The 14,994-nt window shown below is 54.2% G+C and overlaps 1 protein-coding gene across 1 annotated transcript in view; it reads right to left on the bottom strand.

Moving 5' to 3' along the window:
* Window positions 1-5,637: 5,637 nt before the first annotated feature.
* TLE3 (transducin-like enhancer of split 3) overlaps window positions 5,638-14,994 on the bottom strand; it is a gene marked incomplete at its 5' end in the record, with an annotated part of 12,900 nt that continues 3,543 nt past the window's right edge. The window contains 12 exons of the mRNA XM_009071512.1: window positions 5,638-5,745; window positions 6,027-6,103; window positions 6,773-6,923; window positions 7,791-7,938; window positions 9,256-9,503; window positions 10,127-10,376; window positions 11,334-11,410; window positions 12,345-12,526; window positions 13,130-13,262; window positions 13,629-13,784; window positions 13,960-14,010; window positions 14,548-14,667. Coding sequence (XP_009069760.1) covers window positions 5,638-5,745; window positions 6,027-6,103; window positions 6,773-6,923; window positions 7,791-7,938; window positions 9,256-9,503; window positions 10,127-10,376; window positions 11,334-11,410; window positions 12,345-12,526; window positions 13,130-13,262; window positions 13,629-13,784; window positions 13,960-14,010; window positions 14,548-14,667 — 1,701 coding nt within the window. The remainder of the gene's footprint in view (window positions 5,746-6,026; window positions 6,104-6,772; window positions 6,924-7,790; window positions 7,939-9,255; window positions 9,504-10,126; window positions 10,377-11,333; window positions 11,411-12,344; window positions 12,527-13,129; window positions 13,263-13,628; window positions 13,785-13,959; window positions 14,011-14,547; window positions 14,668-14,994) is intronic.

The following is a 14,994-nucleotide window of genomic DNA, read 5'->3' as shown; positions in this document are numbered from 1 at the left end:
TAAGGTGTTTTCCAACCCAAACCATTCCAGCACCCTGTCATTCCATGCTGATCCTCTTACTGTGCCTACCTGAGCTGGAAAGGTGTGAGAAGAGGATGATTCCCACCCAGGACCTCCAAAGGAGCTGCAGAGGGACTTAGGCCAAGGGCCTGGACTGAGCTGGGATGTGATGCTTCCCTTCTTCCCAGCCCCACCTTGGGTCTGTGGGTGCTGCTGAGGTGTTTGTGACAGCACCCAAGGGGGAAGCTCTGCCTTCCTGATCATCCATCCACACGTTCCTGGTATCCCGAAACCACATCTAGACCCATTGACCTGTCAGCCCAGCTCAGTCAGAGGTTTCCCTTTGCTTCCAGTGCCCTTCGTGCCAGCACATTCCATGTCTGTCCCCTGCAGAGCCACCCAAGGGCAATGAAAGGAGACACCTCTGCCACCCACACCTTGAGTGAGGAACCCACTGGACACTCCTGGCCCAAAACTGTAGGAAAATCTTATTAAAGCATAAACCCCTCCAAAATCACATTAAAGCACAACTGCTCTGTCAGCCCCAGCAGCAATTTAATGACATTTGCCTGCTTTCTGCTCAATGAAAACTGCTAAAAACCCTTGGACAACCCCAGCTCTGCACCCCTGGGCTTGGAGGCCCCAAGCCATGCCCAAGGGGCTCAGCTCCACAGGATTACACAGGAGCTGATGGAATACTCAGCGCTGGGTTGGACTTTGGAGGCAGAGCTGGATTTTGAGGACAGCCCTGCCCTGGGCAGTGTCCCCTTGGCTTTGCCAAGGCTTTCCCAAGGCTCTCAAGTGCTCCCAAGCTCTGGCTGAGGGAGGGAAGTGATGTGGGAGTGTGTTGTGGCCAAGCCTTGGCTCCATCTGTGAGCTCTCAGTGAATGGCTGAGCTCAATAACATCTTGTTATGAATAGCAGCATTTGAGCATTGAAACCTTGCTTTTTTTCTTGCCTTTTGATTTTTTTTATCCTTTTTTTTTTTTTTTCCCTTCCTCTTCTTTTTGCCTTCCCAAGGTAAATTCCAGCGGGATCAACACTACCCAGGAATTCCCCTGGAGGAACTTGGCTGCTCACCAATGCAGCTTGTAAAGAAAAAAAAGAGCTTCATTATGACTCTTGAGCTGAGATGAAACAATTCCCTGGAATTAACGACTCTCATTTTAACCAGGCAAAGGTTTTGCTACAATGAAAGTTTTGATTGTTCCACAGAAAAGCCAAAAAAATCCCAGAAACAGCCTCGAGGGGAAGATGCGGCAGATGATAAGGGAGCTGCATGCACAGACACACGTGTGTGCTCACACACACAGTTATGAGCTCCTCCACACCTCCCCAGACCTCTCTGAGGGAGGTTCCCTCCCCCAAAATAGGGGGTAATTATCCCATCATTTGATTCCTGAGCCATGGAAGGGCCATGCCATGGGGCTTTTCCCAGGCAGCAGTCAGGGATGCTCTGCAGGATGCAGCATGGCTCATCCCACACCTGCTTCGGGCAAGGAGGGGTGAGAAAGGAGAAGATTTAAAGTCAATAGAGACCCGCCCGAGCAGGGTAAGACCCTGCAGCATTGGTGGCTGGTGGAGGGGGCAGACTTGGGGACAAGAGTGTCACTGACAGGCAGAGGAATCCAGGGAAGTGGTGGGATTTTGGGTAGGTGTTTGGAAAGTCATCTCATCCCACCACTGCCATGGGCAGGGACACCTCCCACCAGCCCAGGATGCTCCAAGCCCCATCCAGCCTGGCCTGGAACACTCCCAGGGTTGGAGCAGCCACAGCTGCTCTGGGAAATCCATTCCAGTGCCTGAGCACCTCACAGGGAACAATTCCCTCCCCATATCCCACTCATATCTCCCCTTTTCCAGTGTGAAGCCATTCCTTGGATCCTGTCCTTCATCCTATCTCTCGTCCCAAGCCCCTAGTGCCACCACCTCCCTGTGGTGCAGCTCCTGCCACAGGCTCAGTGCACCAACCCTTGCTAAACATGTTTTCAGCATGCAAAAGCTCTTCAGGCTTTAAATCTTTGCTGTTGTGTTTTGCTTTTCACTTGTTGCGTTGGTTTGTTGGGTTTTTTTTTTTTCCAAGAGGGATTAAGCCAAATTAGTTTTTATCTCTTCCTGCACTTTCCCGCTGGGATTGAGTGAAGCAGCAGCGCAGAGGGAAGCGAGAAGCATTGTAAGGCATCGCTGTGCTGCTGTCTGAGCTGAGCCATGGGGAGTGATGACACCTTCAAGCAGCTGAAGGAACTCGTTGGTAACTCAGTGTGTGCAGCACCCACACAATGGCAAGGCACGATCAGTCATCAGAGCCCAATTAGCGTAATTAACACTGGGGGCTGAGCGATGCCAGCAGAATTTCCAGGGATAACAAGAGCTGAGGGTGGCCCTGAGCATCCTTTGCCATCTGCTTCTGGCCCAGGGGCATCAGGCATTGGCTGCAGCGGGAGGGATGGAAAGGGATCCTGGGCACCCCCTGGGGTCCTGCTGGGGGTGAGATGTCCTGGGCACCCCATCCCCAGGGTGATAGATGCCCTGGGCACCTTCAAGGTGAGATGTGTCCTGGCATCCCCAGGGTGAGCTGTTCCCTGGGGACCCCCAAGGTGAGATGTGCCCTGAGCACCCCCAATTTGAGCTGCCCCCTGGGCATGGAGCTCAGGAGGAGGGAAGGGGAAGGGGCAGCATGTTGTCCTGGGGTTCTGTGGGTGGATGGATGGAATCAACCCAAATTACCTGCAAATGGCAACAGTATGTTGGATCTGTTGGAAGCTGAAGCTGCAGCTGAAGGAAGGTGTTGGAAGCTGAAGGAGCAGTGAGGAGGTGCTGGGAGGGCTGTGGGTCCCTTCCACTCCCCTGCCCTGAGCTCTCCCAACCTTCCAAGCAAGAATTGCTGGCAATGTGGGTCTGTTAATGGTTCCCTGAGTTCCATGGTGCTTCCAATCCCAGCTCAGAGCACTGGGAAGTGTTTCCCAGTGTCCATTAAGGGGAAGCTGAGCAGGCAGAGTGCTGCTCCTGCTCCTCAGTGCTCCCTCACAGCACAGCCTGTCACCTTCAATCCATCAGCAGCAGCTCCTGCAGGACCCTACAGATGTCCTAGTTCATGGGAAGTGCTTTGGCTCTGGCAGGGATGCCCAGGCTGGAGCTCGGGAATTCCAGTGCTCATACCATGGATTGGGAGCTGTCTAACTCAGTCCCATGGGCATCCCGAGGGCTGTGGCACCCCCAGGTGCTGAATCTTCTCCTCCCAGCCCATTCACTGCATCACAAGTCCTTGCAGCAGCAGAAACAACACAGCTGGGTGGTACCTTAGGGATGGAAAGGGGAAGGATGAGGTCTGGGGACTCTGCACTGGATGGTCTCCTCTTCCCAGCATCCCAAGTCCTTGCAGCAGCAGAAACAAGGGTCCTGGGGGATGTCTCTGGGATGGAAAAGGGAAGGATGGGAAGAGGGGACCCTGCCCTAGGAGGTCTCCTCTTCCCAGCCCTTTCCCTGCATCCCCAAGCAGCAGAATCAACACAGCTAGGTGATACCTTTGGGATGGAAGAGGGAAAGATGGGATTTGGGGTGCCTGAGTCATCTATCCCCCAGCAGCTCTTCCCAACCCCCCAGGATGGGCTGATGCCAAGGACTGGGAGCTCTGGGGTTTCTCCCACCAACCCTGAGCTCAGCTCTTCCTCCATCACCCCAAGGGTGAGGAGGTCCCTGGCAAGGAGTGCCCTGTACCTCCCAACCCACCCACAGCATTCCCAGCCCTTCTCTTGCTTCTCTCATCTGACCTTGACAGGAACAATCTGATTGCCCTAGAGATTTCTCCTTCCAAAGCCACTTTGGCTCTCCCCAGCCCAAAGCAGGTAGAGGATGGGATAACAGCTCCTCAGAGGGATGCAATGCCAGGTACCAACTCTCTCTCTCTCCCCCCTCCAAATCTTCTCCCCTCCCCATTCCTCCTTTGTGCCCAGATTCCAATGGCCAAAAAAAATCCATAAAACCTCTATAAAAATCCTTTTCCATCTACTCCAACCCAGATGAGCTCAGTGCCACACAAACCCCTTTGCCCCCATCCTCCTGCACCCACAGTGCTGCGACATTCCCTCATTCGGCCTTGGAAAAGGGCAAAACATCTCCAAAATAGGCAATCTTAGCAGGAAAAATTGGATTTCCCTGGAGATTTCTCCTTACAAACCCACTTTGCCTCTCCCAAGCCCAGAGCAGGTAGAGGATGGGATAGCACCTCAAGCTCCAACTCCTCCTCCTCCTCTCCAAACCTTCTCCCCTCCCCATTCCTCCTTTGGGCACAGACTCCAATGGCCAAAAATAACCCATAAAACCCCTATAAAACTCCTTTTCCATATGCTCCAACCCAGGTGAGCTTAGTGCCACACAAACTTTTATTACCCATTAAGTCTCCTTGGCTTTTCTCTTCTTTTTGTCCCTTTTTTGCCCTTTCTTTGTCCTTTTTTTTGTCCTTTGTCCTTTTTTGCTTTCTTTGTCCTTTTTTATTTTGTCTTTTACCTTTTTTGGTCCTTTTTATTCCCTTTCTCCCCCCCTCTAGTCCACAAGGCCTGTGAGGGGAGTGAGTTGATGCCCTAAACCCATCACACACAACCCCCCCAAGGCTCAATTCCCACCACAACCCCATTTTTCCCTCCTCCCAACCACACACAAACCCTAAGTTGTTAGTAAACTTTTTTTTTGCTTTTAAAAAAAACTGTATTTTTTTGTCTTTTTTTTTTTTGCTTTGTTTTCTGAAAGGTTATTCAATTCTAATTCTTTTACTTTTCCATTTGAATACAAAACAACATGAAGTTTGCTTATTCTCTTTCGTGGCTCCCTGAGCTGAAGGTTACTAAGCTTTCTTTGAGCTCACTCCTCAGTGCTTCTGGCTGAAGAGCAAGAAGGGCTTGCACAGATGCTTCCCTTTGCTTCAAACATCCAAGCATGGCCCAAAAAACAACCAAAAATAGGGATAAATCCAGATATAAAACCCCCCCAAAGGTGATTGTGTTGATGTCCTGGTCAGGATTTGAGCCATTCCCTGTGCTCCCAAACCAGCACTTCAAACACACCCAACAAACAGCACAGGGACAACAGGAGGAACAACTTTGTCACCAGCTCTGGATGGGGCAAAAATCACATCCCAATGGATGATTCCAAAGGGAGGGAAGGAAAAATAAACCCCTAAGAAAATTGCCACCACCAAAACCATCAGTGGAATACAATTACAGCAGACAAAAATACACAACTAGTGTACCAGGAGGGTTTTCCTCCCTCCCCTTTCCAATGCTATTTACTAGTCTGTTATTTACACTTTTCACAAGTCTTATGCAGAGGCTGCACAACAAAAAAAAAAAGTCCCAATAAAAAACAAGTCCTTTAGAAGTGCCACCAAAGCACAGCCCAAGGAACGAGGAAACCAAAAAGAAATCCAAAGAAAACCCCCAAAAAACCCTAAAAAGCCACGGAAAATCCATTTTTTTTAGGGCTTCAATGTGTGCCAGAGTTGCAGAGCTCCAAAGAAATCCATGGGTGGAGGAGGCCAAGGATGTGCTGGTCCATGGGGGAGCCCCTGGGGCACCCCCTGGTGCTTCCCACGTCCTGCTGCCAACGGGGCCTGGAGCTCCAGCCCTGCCATCAGTTCCAGGGTTAGTAGATCACCTCGTAGACTGTGGCCTTCTTGTCCCCAGAGCCCGTGACGATGTACTTGTCATCTGCTGAGATGTCACAACTCAACACAGATGAGGATTCCTTCGACTGGGAGGAGGAGAAAACACCCATCACTTTGGGCTCCCTGTGTCCCATCCCCATGGTCCCATTCCCACCAGTTTGCTCTCCATGTGTCCCCATTCCCACCAGTCTGCTCTCCCTGTCTCACACCCATCCCCATCCATGCTGGTGCCACCACCCCATCCCATATCCCCATCCAGCCATCCCACCAGGATCTCCTCACTCTCCAGGGCTGGCAGCCCCAGGATGATGCCAAGAAAGATCTGGGAGCAGCTCCCACCCCATTCCCTACAGGATCAGGCTCCTACCTGGAAGATGCTTGCTCCATAGGGTGTCCTCCAGGCGTTGAGCAGGTTGTCTTTCCCAGTGCTCACAAACCATTTCCCTGTGCCCAGGAAACATGGAATCAGCTGAAGGAACAGTGCCACTCGCCTCCCAGATCCTGTGGCCAACCTCTCCCTGGCCCCACAGGCTCTTGGACCTCAGCCTCTACTGGAAAACCTGGAGAATCCCTGGTGAGCTTTCCAGTCCTCCTTCGGGATGCATCCCAGCACCCACACAGGGCAGGAGCAGCTTCCCATCTCCTGCACTGCCATGTGGCCATTTGCAACCACAACTGAGATGGTCTTATGGGGATAAACCACCATCCATGGGATGGATTCTGCTGGAATTCTCCATGCTCAGCTCCCAGCCATTGTGCCATGCATCATTCCTTCCTGCTCTGGTTCGTGGTTATCCCTGTTTTCCATCACTAAGAACATTCCAGGCCAGGCTGGATGGGGTTTGGAGCAAGCTGGGCTGGTGGAACATGTCCAGGAAGATGGGATATTGGGAAGGAATTGTTCCTTGTGAGGGTGCTAAGGCACTGAAACGGATTTCCCAGAGCAGCTGTGGCTGCTCCATCCCTGGGAGTGTTCCAGGCCAGGTTGGATGGGGCTTGGAGCAACCTGGGCTAGTGGAAGTTGTCAGTGTGGGTGCAATCACATGGTCCCTTCCAACCCAACCCATCCCCAAAGGGGCCAGAGGAGCCAAACTCCAGGCTGGAGCCACTTACCACAGTAGGCAAACTTGAGGGAGAGGACACAGCTCTCATGGAGGTGCAGTTGGTACTTGTCAGGTTTGGTGTGGTGCAGCACCTCCACATTGCTGCTCTCCATGCCCACTGCCAGCCACTCCCCCGTTGGGCAGTACCCCAGAGAGAAGATCTGCAGTGGGAAGCGGGATACAGAGGTGCTCAGGGGGGCTGCACCCACCAGCTCTGCCCACAGCCCCCCATGGCAGCAGGGTTGGAGTGAGATGAGCTTCAAGGTCCTTCCAACCCAACCATGACAGGATCTATGGCACTGGTGGAGGAGCCCTGAAGAGTTTAAAGGTTCCTGGCCAGGCCCAAGGAGGTGCAGCAGGGTTGGAGAGACACATCCATATGTTTGGAAGAGCCACACAAGGCCTGTGGACCCCACAGATGCTGCTGCTCATGCCAAGAGGACACAAGGGCCCAGATTTGTCCCTATGGATAAGGACTCTGGGAGAGTCTTCAAGGTGCCTTCCAACACAACCATTTTTGGGATCTATGGCACTGGCGGAGGCGTGACACCTAAAGAGACACACAGCAGGTCTGGAGAGGCACATCCATGTGTTCGGAACAGCCACATGAGACCTGTGGACCCCAGGATGGCTCCAGCCCCATGGATAGTGCTGCACGTGCCAAGACACAGCTTTGCCCCTCTGAAGAAGAGCTCTGGGAAGGTCTGGAGGAGGAGGCAGGATTCTGATCCCTGCAGCCCTCCCACCCACAGGTCACCCAGAGAACCCTGTAACCCCCATGGACATCCCATGGGAAGTGCTGATTTCCTAACAGCATTTTGCAGGGATGGAAAAATGATGCCAGAGGGGCTGGAACAAGATGCAGGGAGCCCCAAAGCTCCTGTTGACTACAACACTCCTGGGTTAGCCCAAAAGCAACAGGAACAGAAAGCTTCATCCCACAGTGGGCATGAGCCAGGTGCCAAGGAGGAGTTCCTGCTTTCCATGGAGGGATAAATCCATGCCTCAGAACATTCCCAGCCCGTTACCTGGGAGGTGAAGTCGTGCTGCTGGAGCTGCCTTCCCTCCCTCAGGTCCCAGGAGCGCACGGTGTTGTCCAACCCTCCCGTCCACAGCTTGGTACCGTCGTGGGAGATGTCTATGCAGCTGGCACCGTCTGTGTGCCCTTGGAATTGCCTGGGAAGCAGGAAAAGGAATGGAAATCACAGAATCAGAGAACTGTAGGAGTTGGAAGGGAGCTTAGAGACCATCCAGTGCTAACCCCCTGCCCTGGGCAGGGATGTCTCCCACTAGAACAGGTTACTCAAGGCTTTATCCAGCCTGGCTTTGAGCACTGCCAGGGTTGGGGCAGCCACAACCTCCCTGGGCACCCTGGGACAGTGTCTCACCATGCTCACAGGGAAAAACATCTGCCTAATATCTACCCTAATTTCCCCTCCTTCAATTTGTATCCATTGCCCCTTGTCCTATCACTGCAGCTCCTAACCAAGTCCCTCTGCAGCTTCCCTGGAGCCTCTTCAGCTCCTGGCAGGTTGCTCTGAGGTCTCCACACAACCTTCTCTTCTCCAGGCTCAACAGTCCCAACTTCCTCAGCCTGTCCTCATCGGGGAGATGCTCCAGTCCTCTTGGGAACTTTGTGGCCTCCTCTGGACTTGCTCCAACAGTTCCACATCCTTCGTATGCTGAGGGCACAGAACTGTGTGCAGGATTCCAGGTGGGTCTCACCAGAGCACAGCAGAGAGGGAGAATGACCTCCTTTGACCTGCTGCCCACACTCCTTTGGAGGCAGCCCAGGACTGGGCTGGTTTCTGGGCTGAGCTCACGGTGACTTTCTCATCCACCATCATCCCCAAGTCTCTCTCCTCACTGCTGCTCTCAATGACATCCCCACCAAAGCCGCAGCTGTGCCTGGGATTGCCATGGCCCAGATGTAGGACCTTAAACTTCATTTTGTTGAATCTTCAAGGAGAGCACCTGGAGAAGCATGAAGGTTGGTGCATGGTGCTCAGGATACAGTTATGAGGCTTATCCACACCTGGAAAGCCACTCAGGAGCATCCTTGGGTGAGGAGCACCAGCCTAGCCAAGCCTACTGGGCTGGTTTAAGAGATGAGCACCACAACAGTGTTCCTGGCACCATCCCACAGAGGCTGTGGGCTCCCCATCCCTGGGAGTGTTCCAGGCCAGGCTGGATGGGGCTTGTAGCAACTTGGGCTAGTGAGAGGTGTCCCTGCCTATGGCAGGGGTGGGACAAGGTGAGCTTTAAGGTCCTTCCAACCCAATTCATTCCATGAGCCCCAAGGTCCTCACATCAAACCACAGCCAGGAAGACCTCAATTCCAAGCAAAGCAGCACTCATCCCTCTGAGCACACCTGATAAGGGTCTGGTTGCACAGGTGCTCCCATCTCTCCCAGTTCACCTGGTTGCACAGGTGCTCCCAGCTCACCTAAGCAGGGCCTGGTTGTGCAGGTGCTCCCACCCCTCCCAGCTCACCTGACAAGGGTCTGGTTGTGCAGGTCCCAGACGGCGATGTTGCCGTCGCTGCAGCAGGAGAAGCAGACTTTGGCGTCGGGGCTGATGGCCAGGGCATAGCAGGCAGGGGCAGAGGAGGTGAGCTCAGCCTTGATGCGAGGGGTGGGGGACGCCAGGTCCCAGATGGTGAGGGTGCTGGCCTCGCCACCCACGATCAGCGTGCGCCCATCCGGGAGCAGCTTGCACGAGCGGATGTAGTTATCCCTGTTCTGGGGGGAGACTCATGGTGAGGGGGTGAGGAGGGGATGAGGGGGGCAAGGACATGGTGAGGGGAACAGAAAGGGGATGGTGATGGAAGGAAGATGAAAGGGGTGATAATGGGGTAAATGAGACGGTGATGATGGGAAAGAGGAAAGGGAGGGCAAGAGATGTTGATGGAGGGGACGAAGAAATGGACATTAAGGAGGGGAAGAGGAAAAGGAGGTTGATGGAGGGGGAAGTGAAAAGGGAGAGCAGTAGGGGAGAGAGGAAAATATGTTGACGGGTGGAAGAGGAAAAAAGACATTAAGGAGGGGCAAAGAGAGGTAACAGGAAGAAGAGATAGGAAGTGTAAAAAGACAGTAAGGGGACAGAGATGATAATAGGAAGCAGAGGAAAGGGATGTTAAAGGGAAGGGGAAAGGGAGGGCAACAGGAACAAAGGGGAAAGGGATAACAACAGGGGGAACGAGGAAAACCAGATGGCAACACAGGGAAGAGATATTGACATCAGCGAGAAGATGCTAACTGCACTAGAGGTGTGGGAAAGCAGAACACACACACAAGGCCCAGCACCACCCCAGCACAGCTCCCTTCCCACCCCAGCACACGCCAATGCCCCCAGTGCCCCTTACCAGGCAGTCAAGCTGGGAGATGGGGCTCTTGCTGCCCGGCTGGCTGATGTCCCAGATCTTGACGCAGCCCTTGCCACCGGTGTAGACATGGCGCGTGGGGTTGCTGATGGTGACGGCGCACACCACCTCGCCGTGGCTCAGCGTGTTGATCTGGCGCGCGTGGCGTGGGATGCCAGGCCCTGCCAGCGCGTCGTGTGGGAACGGCACCGGCTGCATCTGCCCGTCCGCGCTCACGTGGAACGAGTAGGCTCTGCCAGGACAGGGAGAAAGGGGGCTCAGCATGGAGGAAGAGGTTTGGAGTGCATCTCATGTCCGTCAGGGGAGCTCATGGCTTGCTGGCCAAGCTGAACCTCAGACAGGGCTCAGAGCAGAGCACTGAGCTGTGTCCAGTTGTTCCTTGAACACCTCCAGAGATGGAGACTAGATCCCCTCCCTGGGCAGCCCCTCCCAATGCCTGATAGCCCTTTCCATGGAGAAATTCCTCTTGATGTCCAGCTTGAACCTTCTCTGGCACAGCATGACACCCTGTCCTCTTGTCCTAACCCCAGAGATGCAGTGGCTGGTGGAGGTTTGCAGCCCACCTCATGACCCTCAGTGTTGCTTTTGGCTTGCTGGCCAACCTGAACCTCCCAGAGTGCTCAGACCACTGCACTGAGTGCCATGTCCAGTCATTTCTTGGACACCTCCAGGGCTGGTGACTCCACTCCCCTGGGCAGCACATTCCAATGCCCGACAGCCTGTTCCATAGAGAAATTCATCCTGATGTCCAACCTGAATCTCCCAGAAGGCTCACAGCAGAACACTGAGCCATGTCCAGTCATTCCTTGAACACCTCCAGGGATGGAGATTCCACTCCTCTTGTCCTAACCCCAGAGATGAAGTGGCTGGACCTCCCTCCTTGCCCTGGAGGTGGAGGTTTGCAGCACATCTTATAACCCTCAGGGATGCTCATGGCTTGCTGGCCAACCCAAACCTCCCAGAGGTGTCCAGTCATTCCTTGCATACCTCCAGGGATGGTGACTCCAATCCTCTTGTCCTAACCCCAGACATGCAGTGGCTGGACCTCCCTCCTTGTCCTGGAGGTTTGCAGCCCACCTCATGCACCTCAGTGCTGCTCACTGGAGGCTCTGCAGAGCCAGTCCTGGGTGAAGTCCCTCCCAGCCACACTCATCCCCCCAAACCCACCCAAAGACCAAGAGGAGCTTACGGTTTCCCTCCAGGGATGGATGCCAGGCTGGAGGGCAGCCCAGGGGCTCTCATGGGTGGGTGTGGGTCAAAACCAACCTGCCAACAGACACAGGGACACAGGTGAGGCCACACACAGAATGGACACATGAGCAAACAGCTTCCCACCCACAGGGACACTCAACAGCTCCTCTTTTCCCTTGCTGCTCACTAGCTAGTTGGTTCTTTTTCCCTGGCAGAAAGGGGAAGGAGTGTGGAATTAGCCAAAGGTCTAATTGGGGAGTGTGGTGTGGAATTAGCCAAAGGTCTAATTGTTTTTCCTATGGCAGAAAGGGGAAGGAGTGTGGAATTAACCAAAGGTCTAGTTGTTCTTTTCTCCCCTGACAGAAAGGGGAAGATGTGTGGAATTAGCTAAAGTCTAGTGAGTTCTTTTTCCTATGGCAGAAAGGGGAAGGAGTATGGAATGAGACAAAGGTCTAGTTGTTCTTCCCCTGGCAGAAAGGGGAATTAGCCAAACGTTTTGGGGCTGCCATGACCAGCATGGGCCATGCTCCCCCTCCCTGTGCTGCTCCCAAATCCTCAGGGACAGGAGCAGACAAGCTGCAGAATCTCCATCTCTGCATTAATGACAGTGTTTGGCTTCCTATTTTCACTGTGTTTTGCCTCCAAATGTGTGATGAAGTAATGGCAAAGGGGCTGAGCAATGAGAAGAAGAAACCCCAGTACAATGACATATGCACATCATCCATGTGGAGGCATCTCCACCCCTTCAACAGTGTTTTCACTGTGTTTTGCCTTCCAATGTGTGATGAAGCAAAAGTAACGGGAATGGAGCTGAGCAATGGGAATGAGAAAGGCCAATGCAATGGGACATGCACATCACACCCATGTGGAGGCATCTCCAGCCCTTCAATAGTGACTGATCTACACCACCACCAGTGAGGAGCTGACCCAGGGGAGACCTCTCCCACCTCCCCAACCCTCCCCAGGGAGAGAAGGAGCTAAAAGTGCTACGTACAGCTCCAAAGCTCACCATTGGTGACCGGCCGTAGGCAGCGGCGGCGGCAGCAGCAGCACTCATCTGGGGAGGGATGTTGTGCAGCCCCGCGTAGGCCCCGGGGCTGGTCAGGGACCCATTCATCTCATGGTGCCCCATCATGGCGAACGGTGCTGCGTACGACCCCGCGATGGAGATCGGCGTCCGCAGGGCTGAGGCTGAGGGAGATAGGGGACAGGGTCAGGGGTGGAGAACTACAGATGTCATTGTTCTCCACCCGTGAGCCTGTCCCTGTGTCTCACTCAGCCATGGAGACATCGTGGTTAGAGATGATCTCTGAGATCACTGAGTCCAACCTGTGATCCATTACTGCATTGGCAACTAGGCCACAGCACTGAGTGCTGTGTCCAGTCGTTCCCTGAATGACTCCAAGGATGGTGAACTTCCTCCCTAGACAGCACATTTCAAAACCTGACAGCCCTTTCCATTGAGTATTTTCCTTCATGTCCAACCAGTGACCCATCACCATCTTGGTAACTAGGCCACAGCACTTAGTGCCATGTCCAGTTGTTCCTTGAACACCTCCAGGAATGGTGACTCCACCACCTCCCTGGATAGTCCCTTCCAATGCCTAACAACCCTTTCCATGAAGAAATTCCTTCTGATGCCCTCCACAGGAACCACCTGAGCTGGTGACACATGCCCTGACCTGGATTATGTCCTCCATAACCCCCAAGCTGCTGTGCCCCATTGGCAGGGAAGAGCTGAAGCTGTGCAGGGGACACCACCACCACACAGTGCTACAGGGGACAGGTACCTACCCAAGGGGTCCATGCCTGTGGGCTTGCCAGGCATCGGCCGCAGCCCTGGGGTGCTGCTGGTCCCTGGGGTGGGAGCGTCGTTCCGCGGTGTCGGAGTGTTGGACTTCAGCCCAGGCGTCGACGCTTTGTCGTTCTGGGGGGAGAAGGGATGGAACACCAACAGGTGAGGTCCCACCACCAGCACCCACAGCTGCCTTATTCTGGGCAGAGAAGGGATGGAACACCCAATGGGTGAGGGGATCCATCACCAGCAACCACAGCCCTCCTCGTTCTGGGTGGAGAAGGGATGGACAACTGACCAACGAGGTCCCACCACCCTCAGTGACGCTCATTCTGAGCGGAGAAGGAACGGAACACCCAACAGGCAAGGTCCCACCACCAGCACCCACAACCCCCTTGTTCTGGGTGAAGAAGGGATGACAACCAACAGATGAGCTCCCACCACCAGTCCCTACAGCCTCCCCAGCCCCAGAGGGCCCCAGCAGGGTGCAGGACATACATGACCCAGGTCTTTAGTCTTGGAGGAGGGAGTGCTGCTGGAGGAGGCCACCGAGGCAGGGCTGTTGGGTGCATCCCCCTTCTTCAGCCCACGAGCTTTGTCCAGGCCGTTCTCTGGGGGGGAGTGGGCTGGGCTGACCCGGGGGGTGGCAGGGTCCTGTGGGACAGGAGAAAGCATTGAAACCCTCTATGGCACCATGGGCTCCCTCCACATCCTCCTACAATCAAGAACCATGGTGCTGCTGGAGGTCCCCAAGGCATCACCTCCCAAACCTCCCCAGTGCCATGGGGAGAGAAGCAGACCCATCAGAACACCCTCAGGGTGGTCTCACCTCATTTGAGACGTCAACCACCAGGTCATCGCTCTTGTCACCATCGCTGTCCTGGAACACAGAGTGAGTTACACCTGCACAGAGCTCCAACCCTTGGGGTGAGGACAACCCCTCCCTGGGAGCTGAACTACCCTCCCAAAGCTGCAGGACGCTTAGGTTGGATGTCAGGGAAAGTTTCTTCATGGAAAGGGTGGTCAAGCATTGGAATGGGCTGCCCAAGGCAGTGGGTAGAGAAGTGATGGAACATCCACCAGGTAAGATTCCACTACCAGCACCCCCAGCCCCCTTGTTCTGGGTAGAGAAGGGATGGACAACCAACAGATGAGGTCCCATCACTAGCACACACAGCCCCCACAAGAGGGATTTAATGGCCACGTGGATGTGGCACTTGGGGACATGGTTAGTGGTGGCCTTGGCAGTGCCAAAGAGAGGTTGGACTCAATGGTCTTAAAGGGCTTTTCCAACCTTAATGATTCCATGACTGTATGACACAGATCACCTGGGAAATCCTACCCAAATCCCCCTGTCTCCCACCCAAAGTGGTGCTGAGTATGTCCCTAGGGCCCTCAGAGCTTTCCTGTCCCTCACATATCGACTCATGCTGTCCTTCTCCTCCGCTTTCCTCTTCTTGGAGTCGATGCTGTAGTCGGTGGAGCTCCTGTGCTTCTCGCTGGCTCTCAGGCTCTCCGAGGGAGAAACAGAGTTATTCTGCAGGGACAGGAGCAGCTTTGAGGTTGGAAGCAGAAAGGAACAGGAATCCACAAGCAGCAGCTTAGAAGGTGTCACATACAGCTGTGTCCCAGCAGTGGGGGGAGACCACATGGCCCCCATCACATCAGGGAGCAGGGGATAGGATCCAAGGGACAGGATCCAAAGGCAGGGTATAGGATCAGGCAAGGGACAGGACCAGGCAAGGGGACAGGATCCAGGGAACAGGATCAGGCAGGGAACAGGATCCAGGGGATAGGATTGGACACCAATAGCAAACTGAGCATCCTTGTGAGCCCTAGGAATGCTGTGAGGCTGCTCATGGAC

The sequence above is a fragment of the Acanthisitta chloris genome, unplaced genomic scaffold, assembly GCF_000695815.1.
Source record: "Acanthisitta chloris isolate BGI_N310 unplaced genomic scaffold, ASM69581v1 scaffold29123, whole genome shotgun sequence".
NCBI lineage: Eukaryota > Metazoa > Chordata > Aves > Passeriformes > Acanthisittidae > Acanthisitta > Acanthisitta chloris.
The sequence above is the reverse complement of the archived record's forward strand: the minus strand, read 5'-3'. Positions and strand labels throughout refer to the sequence as shown.